Source organism: Condylura cristata, unplaced genomic scaffold (assembly GCF_000260355.1).
Source record: "Condylura cristata isolate star-nosed mole 26May11 unplaced genomic scaffold, ConCri1.0 scaffold00024, whole genome shotgun sequence".
In the NCBI taxonomy this organism is placed as follows: domain Eukaryota; kingdom Metazoa; phylum Chordata; class Mammalia; order Eulipotyphla; family Talpidae; genus Condylura; species Condylura cristata.
In genome coordinates this window covers 32990041-32999368 of record NW_004567125.1, presented here as the reverse complement: position 1 = coordinate 32999368, position 9328 = coordinate 32990041, and the positions used below count along the sequence as shown (strand labels likewise).

At 38.2% G+C, this 9328-nt stretch overlaps 1 protein-coding gene across 1 annotated transcript; it reads left to right on the top strand.

The window, feature by feature from the left end:
• The first annotated feature begins 7629 nt into the window (after positions 1–7629).
• Positions 7630–8550, top strand: LOC101628326 (olfactory receptor 7C1-like). Its single transcript, XM_004688679.1, has one exon. It carries the CDS (start codon positions 7630–7632, stop codon positions 8548–8550), a length of 921 nt encoding a protein of 306 aa, XP_004688736.1.
• The last annotated feature ends 778 nt before the right edge of the window (positions 8551–9328 follow it).

Here is a 9328-nt window from a genome sequence, read left to right as displayed (position 1 = left end):
GTATGCCCTTGGTGAGAGGCCCCTGCTTGACCCTACACTTAGCTGAAAAGCAGGAAATCTGGGCACCAAGGCAATATCCTAAAAATTAAAGAGTGCTGGGAATTCCACATTACAGCATCCAGAATTTCCCTCTAGATTCAGAAACGTGGTAGTTAGTGTGTAATTGTATGTTACAGACCATGCACACGGAGACAAAGAGAAGTGAACACCTTGGGGAGGGGAGTGTCCAAAGGGATAATAACTCCAAAGATGACTCCCAAACCTAGATCTGGTGCAATTCTGCACTGTGCCAAAAAACTAAATCTCTCAGGGAACAGACAAAAGAATCCTTCACCAATGAGGCTCATGGGACTTCAGCTCCCAAACCACATAAACTGTAAATGCTTCCAGCACACATTCTCGTCAACTTTACTAATCTCAAACTATGAGAGAGCAGAATGGTTTTGTCTATAGGCCCCAGGAATGACTCCAGCTTCCTGCCCTTCTTGAATGTAAAACTTGCAACATCATCAACCACATATGGAAGACACAACACCAGTGAACTTGGACTCTTCCCTGATGATGTCCCTATGAGCCAGAACATCTTTAAAGGTATTGGGGAATGTGGCATGATGTGTAGGACTGCTTTTATGGGGACTAACTTCAGGTGCTGCAAACAGATGGCAGATATAAAACAGTTTGTTTACAGAAAACTCTGCCATGCTGAAATATCAGCTTCTGGAAGTAATTTTGGGTGCATTAAAATATCTTCTTGCTTCCATCTTAGAGCCTCTCTCTTTCAGCAGCATGTCACATGGTTTATGTGCTTATCCTCTCCCATTTACATATTACCTTTTTAACATTGTTCAATCCTTTGTTTTTCTTTTAGTAATTTCCAAAAATTCAATAATCAATTTAATAATCAATTTCTGTACAGTTGTACAGTAGGAAATTATATTAATTTGATAAATGACTTGCTCCCTCTTTCAATGTGCTCACAGTATAAGCAGGGGAAAAGAGAGGGAAGTAAATATAAAAATGAAATATTCTAAATGATACTGCAATCCTGGTGAATTGGCTCCTTAAATAGTCAACTTTTCCAGGGATATTGGTAAAGAATTCATAGACAAGTGTATAATTGTACAGAACATTGAAATATGTAGTTCTTCCAGGTTGAGAAGGTATGAAAGTACTAAGGAGGGACAGCATGACAGTAAATGTGAATGATTCAACATATTACAAGTTATGTTTAAGTAGCAGAAGTTAGCTCTTAATGTCTGATAATAATGTGGGGCAAGGATGAAAAAACATGAGCCTCATTGGTAAGGAGTAGGCAGGCAAAAGGAATCTTTTTTTTTAAAGATTTATTTATGCATACAGAACTGGGGTACAGGCCAGAGGCTCAGGTATGGTGAAAGGATTCAGCAGAGACAGAGTGGGGAGCAGAATAGGCAGATGGGCAAAGGACACTTCTGAGGGGAGCAGCGGCGAGGTCTGTATAGGTCTGCCTCATCATGTGGTCACCTCCGGGACAGACAGGAATCGAACTCATGCGGAAGTGGCTTTTGATTCTTAGTGCTGTGCTTTAACCCACTGCGCCACAAGGGAGGGCTGGTAAAGGCAGTCTTACATTTGACTTCAGTCATTGCAGTTTATGTAGAATTGGTATGAGGTGATAGAATAATCAGGTTCATGCTGTGGGAAGATCTGGGTGAAGTGACAAAAACAATACCAATAATGAAAAGATCTTTGTCAAAGTCTTGGGGAAAAGACAAGGAGGGTTGAAGAGCTAAAGAGTAGGGTTTTAAATATTTTAAATATTTAATTTGTTCTGTATGTTTTTCCTGTTGGGTTAATGTAATGTAACTATTCATCAAATCACAGGGCAACCATGAAGTGAAACCACCACATATTTAGTTAAAATCTACAAAACTAAGAATAAACACACATTCAATGTGATTGGGATTACAAAATGATACAATCTGGTAGACAGTTTAATGAATTATCAAAAAAAGAAACAGGGTCTTGGAGGTTCCTCAAACTGCTAAACATGGAGCTTCCCTATGACCCAGCAATCCCACTCCTAGGTATCTACCCAAAAGACAAAAAAACAACGATTCAAAAAGATACCTGCACCCCCATGTTTATTGCTGCTTTATTTACAATTGGAAAGACATGGAAACAGTCCAAATGCCCCAAAATGGATGACTGGATTAAAAAGATGTGATAAATATACACAATGGAATATTACTCAGCAACCAAAAAAAGAGAACACATGTCTTTTGCAGCAACTTGGATGGAGCTGGAAAAGATCATGCTTAGTGAAGTAAGCCAGAAAGAAAAGGAAAAATAGCGGATGGTTTCTCTCATAGCAGGAATATAATGGAACAGGCAAGAAACTAATGATAATGATGAACAGTTATATATCAGAGACATTTTATGGGGTGGAGTGGGGAATGGGATCTAAAACAGTGGGGGGAGGGAAATGCACTGGACTATGGTGACGGCACAAGGGTGATTTGGTGATGGGAAATCCAAGGGGATTGCAATTGAGATGGAAAAATGCACAAAAACATGTAAAATAAACTATTATAAAATTTAAAAATACTCCTTAAAAATTATTCCAAAATAAAAAAAAAATTATTCCAAATCAAACCCTTATTTAAAAAAAAAAAAAGAAACAGGTCTAGTCCTATGCCTGTGCAATCGAATTTCAGCATATTTTCCCAACTTCCTTAAAAATTTATATCTATGCAAGAACTTGCATGTGTGTAATTAAGATGTCCTTTATAGGTGCCAATAAACATTAGCACAACAGAAAATAATTCAGCAGTAATTATTAAATAAATAAATAAAAAGAAATGAGTGAACTATTAGGCAACAGAGTAGCACGACTGAATCTTAAGTGTTTATTATTAAGTAAAAGGAGCCAACTGGAAAAATCACTTCATGATTCCAATTACATGACAAAAACCACAGAAATAATGGTATTTTATAATTATATATGTAAGGCATGCTTAAGAAAAAATCCCCACAATGATGGGATATAGAAATGGGTACAAGAAAAATTGAAGACTATCTCAACAAACCTTTGGTAAAATCTAGCCCTTGAAATCAGAACATGGAATTGAAGCATACAGAAGGGGCTGAACTAAAAGGGAAGGGAGCACAGTGGACTATGGTGGTGGAATATGTGTGACGTGGTGGAGGGTGCACCACAGTGGCAATGCTTGACTGGGTGGATGTCGGAGACTAGCTCCAACTTTTGAGATGTCTGGAGGCAGCACAGGCAGGACCCTAAGATGGGAAGGCGTCGGCGAGTGGATATTCCAGAAGGGAAGACAGGAGCGGGTGCGAGGAAGACACAGGAGTCAGGATAGGGTGCAAGTCTTCCTGCTTTCCCTTCAGCAGGTCTTTATTTATACTGTGTAGCAAGTAGTTAATTGTAATAATGCATAGGGTGAGTTAATGAGATATCTCTATAAAACATTCTCAAGGACAAGGGGAAAAAGCATTCTTCTCTTAACAATTTATGGTATAACAGATTATACGTTTTGTGATAGTTATCATGTATACAGCTGTCTAGTTATCACTCAAAGGAAGAGAGGTCTGGGAAAGGGTGAGCTTGTTAGCAAAAGGTTGTTAGGGGTCTTGAGGTAGTAATAAATTGTGTTAGCAGTGTTATCAGTGATTGCCTAAAGAAAAGCTAATGGCTAATTTAAGGCTAGCAGAGAGTAGTTAGTGCTTGTTTTAAAAAGGAGTAAATTAAGAGAAGGTTGTACAGCTGTATATCAAACAACGCCTGTATAGTCAAGGTTAAAATTTGTTCATTATGCCCTGGGAGCCTTATCTGAGGTTTGCTTTTTTATTTAAAGAAACCAAGGGAGCTTCCCAGGAGTTTTTATGTCCTGGGGTCTTATTTCTCCTGGGGCTTGCCTTTTGTCTCAGGAGAAAGAAGAATATCTCCTCCTGGGGCAGCTTGCCTGGACCAGGCAGCCGCCTGTGTGGTTAAGACAATCCAGTTATAAACTGAATGTTGCTCAGAATATTTTGATATTATGTTTATACAAAAAAGGGAGGTCATAACATAAGTTAGCAGTGGACAGTCTGATTTTTCAGAGCTTATCCCGATCCACCCGGAATCTGTCAGACGATGGACGTTGCATAGCTTGTGTCAGGTGGACCCTATGCTTTCCAAACACCAACAATGATAATACAAACCAATGCTACCTCAACTAAAATAACAAATGATATAACTAAATAGAGAAGTATTGGATTATAACTCAAAGCACCTAGTAGTCAGGAGTTCATAATGACGCAAAGAAATTGTTGAATAAGTAAGAAGAAACAAATTACCTTGCAGAAGAAGTCCAATATTTTTACAGATATTCCATTCTCTGGGAGGTAGAAACAACTTATCATTCTTGGGTATGGGCCATGCTTAATGACTTCCTTACAAAAGTCAAGTGTGAAAATGTGACTTAAGTGGAGAAATCTGACAAACATAATTTCAGTCACGTGATCAAGGTCAACATGAAAGAAAGGAGTCATGTTGCCCACCTGTAAACTGACATCGAGTGATAAGTATGACATCTGACCTCTGAGGTCTTCCCCATACCCCAGCCACAATACAAGTCTAACAATGAAATTAACACCAGACAAGGCTCAACTGAAGGATATTTTACAAAACATCCTTTAAGTGCTCCTCAAAGTGATCAATATAGTAAAAAAAAAATAGGTAAGTTTATGAAACTGGGCTACAAGGCCCCTAAGGAGCTATGAGACCCAATGTAACAGGGTGGGAGATGTTATTAGTACCAGAAGTGAGTATAGGTTTTTCTTTAGTACCTTTGCATTTTTTTAGCAATTCTAAAACTTCAAAATAAAAAACTTATTAAAATATAAAATGTCAGTGAAAAACAAAACAACTTGAAATGGATTCCATTCTGTTAATGATTTTGCTTGGTTTTGGTATTGGTTGTGTTACAGAATGAATTAGGAAATGTTACCATTTGTGGAGAATGGATACAATTACTATTTTCAATATATGGCTGAATTCAAGTCTTTGATTAACAATTATTTATTTTTGTAAGTTTTTCTTTTCAGTAATTTTAATTTTTAAAAAAGATTTATTTATTTATGTATACTGACTGGGGTACAGGCCAGAGGAGCAGGGGAAGTGAGAAGATTAACCAGAGATAGAATGGGGAGCAGAATAGGCAGACCTACAAAGTACACTGCTGAGGGGAGCAGCGGGTGGGTTAGGAGATGTCTGCTGCACCAGGTGGGTCACTTCCCTGGCTGGGGATCAAACTCATGCTAAAGAAACTGTGGCTAGCTTCATAGTGCTGTGCTCAACCCATTGTGCCATCAGGAAGGGCCCTCAATAACTTTTAAATTGAGGTAATATTTGTTTACAGCACTGTACGGAAGTCAGAGATTCAGGATCAGTCCTTTTAAGATGTATGTTATCATAGCACACCCACCTCCTGTAATCCTCCACCCCAATCAATTATCAGTCAGATTTCTAGGGTTTATTTTTATATGATATTTTCTTTTGCTTCTCTGTATCCTATATATGAATGAAACAAGCCAGTATTTCTCTTTCTACTTATGGTATTTCACTTAGTAAATTGCCTCCAGTTCCATCCATGTTGTCACAAATAGTAACATTTCATTTTTTCTTTTTATAGTTGAATAGTATTGCATTATATATATATATATATCTACTACATTTCCTTTTTTTTTTTAAAGATTTATTTATTTATTCATTCATACAGCACTGGGGTACAGGCCAGAGACTCGGAGGGTGAGACTATTCACCAGAGACAGAGCGGGGAGCAGAACAGGCAGATCCGTGAAGTATACTGCTGAGGGGAGCAGTGGGCGGGTCAGTAGAGGTCTGCCATGCCATGTGGTCACTTCCGGGGAAGGCGGAAATCGAACTCATGCGAAAGTGGCTTTAGCTTCTTAGGGCCCTACATTTCCCTTTTCTTCGCTTTCTTTTTTTGTTAAGGTGACACTGCTGATCATTTGTTTTGTTTTATTTTTCACTTCCTGTGTTCTTACCCCAGTTTTTACTCTTCTCAGTTTCTCCTCTTCCCTTCCCCTCTTCCCCTCTTGAATGTCTCATAGCTATGATCAGCTTTCAAATTTTGTCTTTGACCCTTTGTTTGTTTTTTCTATAGTTCACATATAATTGAAACCACCCAGTATGTATCTATTCTTCTGACTTATTTTGCTAGCATCAACATTTCCAGTCCCATCCATGTTGCCACAAATGGCATGAGTTCATCTATTTTGGTCACCAAGTAGTATTCTTTTGTGATTTTTGTATTCTACACTTTCTTTGTTGATATAGCCTGTGATCTTAATATGGTTTGTAGATAATATAGTTGAGATAATGAACTCTTATTAACTTACTTCTGTGTCCATTTAGTATTATGAAATTGTTCATCAAGCCACAATGATGACACAATGCAGTGATAGCACTACATATATATTGAAACAATTAAAATCTACAAAACTAAGAATAAAACACTCAATGTAACTGGGATTTCAAAATGATACACTCACTTTTGAAGACAGTTGGATGAATTATACAAAGGCAAACAGGATCTAAGAATATTATGATAGTGAAATTGAACTTCATATTTTCCCTACTTTTTGAAAAATTATTTCCATGTAAAAACTTGAATGTGTATAAAAGCAAGTGAATAGATAAACAAACCATGATACATCAGCACAACAAAAAAAGCTTCAGCAATGAAAAAAATTAGTGAACCATTAGGCAACAAAATGGCATGATTGAATCTTAATTATGTGAAAGAAGACAGTCTGAAAAATTGGAACATTCATGATTTCAATATACATATTCTCTTGAATTAGTGGTTCCCCCTCCTTCTTTAGGTAGATACCAAGGAGAGGAATTAATGAGTTGTATGGTAGATCACTTTTAATTTTTGAGAACCCTTTATGCTGAATTCCATAGGGACTGGATGAGACTTCACCCCAACATAAGGAGTCTTTTTTTAAAGATTTGTTCATTTGTGCATATAGAACTGGGGTACAGGCCAGAGGTGCAGGGGCAGAGAAAGGATTCACCAGAGGCAGGTTGGGGAGCAGAACAGGCAGATCGTTGAAGTACATTGACCTTCAGTGGGCAGGTCAGGAGACGTCTGCCATGCCATGGGGGTCACCTCCGGGGCAGATGGGGATCGAACTCATGCAGAAGTGTCTTTAGCTTCTTAGTGCTGTGCTTTAACCAGCTGTGCCACCAGGGAAGGCCAGGATACATTTTTATTCACCAACGATTCATTCATGTTCACCAACGTTTCAACATTTCTTGGCACAAAATATTGGAGAAACTTATTTGATGACTGTATAGGAGAAAATCCAGAGATCTATGGAAAATATTTTATTGGAAATGTTTTAGACAAAGATCCATCACAGCTATCAGCAACACCATCAAGGAGGAGATGGAACAGTTGGAATTGTCTTATTTTTTTCAGTTAAAAAACAATAGATATTTAGGTAACATAGGAATTCACTCATATGTAAAATCAAGCTACACATCTGTTAATTGTTGAATGCTGATTGTATTTGAATTTGCACCATATTTGTCTCTTTTACATCAGTTTTGTCGGCTACATGGAAGCAGCAAACAAAACACGTGTTCCAGAATTTATCCTCCTGGGACTTTCAGAAGAAGTATTACTGCAGTCTCTCCTCTTTGGAGTGTTTCTATCCATGTACTTGGTCACCTTCACTGGCAACCTCCTTATTATAGTGGCTATCATCACTGTCCCTCATCTTCATACTCCCATGTACTTCTTCCTCTGTAATCTCTCCTTCACAGACATCTGTTTCACTTCTACCACCATCCCAAAGATGCTGCTGAACATCCACACTCAAAAAAAAGTCATAACCTATGAAGCCTGCTTAAGCCAGATGTATTTTTACAATCTTTTTGGAGGCTTAGACAGCTTCCTCTTGACAGTGATGGCCTATGATCGCTTTGTGGCCATCTGCCACCCCCTGCACTACATAGTCATGATGAACCCCAAGTTTTGTGGTATCCTGCTTCTGGCTTCCTGGTTACTCAGTGCACTGGTGGCTTTATTACAAGACTTAATGCTTTTGCAACTGTCTTTCTGTACAGACTTAGAAATACCTCACTTTTTCTGTGAACTTAATCAGGTAATCCGACTTGCTTGTTCTGACACTTTCCTTAATGATGTAGTCATGTATTTTGCCACTGGAATTATAGGTTCCATTCCAATCACTGGCATCTTCTTCTCCTACTGTAAGATTATAACCTCCATTTTGAGAATTTCATCAGCTAATGGCAAGTATAAAGCCTTTTCCACATGTGGGTCTCACCTCTCAGTTGTCTCCCTGTTTTATGGTACAGGCTTTGGAGTCTATCTCAGTTCAGCTGCTACTGAAAACTCCAGGGATAATGCAATAGCTTCAGTGATGTACACTGTGGTGACTCCCATGCTGAACCCTTTCATCTATGGTCTGAGGAACAGAGATATAAAACAAGCCCTAGAAAAGCTTTTGAACTGAAAAATATTCTCTACAGTAAAGAATTCTTTGACTGAAGAGATGACATAATAGGATGTGAAACTCTAGAATCCCTAACTCATGATATTTGTATCAGTTCAAAGAAAGCAAAACTGCATTTTAAGCATTTATAGAATTCAGGACCTTTACTTTTTCATGCATTGTACATACCTGCTTCTTCATTTTTGGTTTTAAAAATCTGACCTTCCTCATTATATTATTTGGTTTTAGAGTAGAAAGCAGATTTTTAGTATGTGGATTTTAGCAACATATTAATAATATGAGAAATTTAGTTCCTTATAATATCAATCAAAGAGCCAAAAGAATAAATGTGCAATGTTTCCTCTATCAGATAAAATTTGGTACTTCTCTGATTATCTGCTTTTGGAGAAGAATGATTTGACCTAACTGAGGTTATATACCTACTATCAAGGTTTTTGTTAGTGCACTGCAGAAAGAGATATTATGTGAAATTTCAGAAGCAACTATAGACAGACCCCATGGGATTGTTTATAAAAATTGACATCCAGATGTGGTGACCTCCAGGGTGAGTGCCCATTATCCCACCCACAGCATCTGAGCTCCCAAGAAGCCCAGTGCCACTGTGCTGCCCTGTGAGTGAGGGTACAAATGTGGGGAGGGGGAAGCAACATACTGAGAAGTGGCGACCTCTTGGAAAAATTCCCTTGGGCCCACCCATAGCATCAGAGTTCTAATGAAATCTGGGGAAAAAAATGCAACAGAGCTGTCTTGGCATCTAGTCCCCAATTCCCTGGTAGGA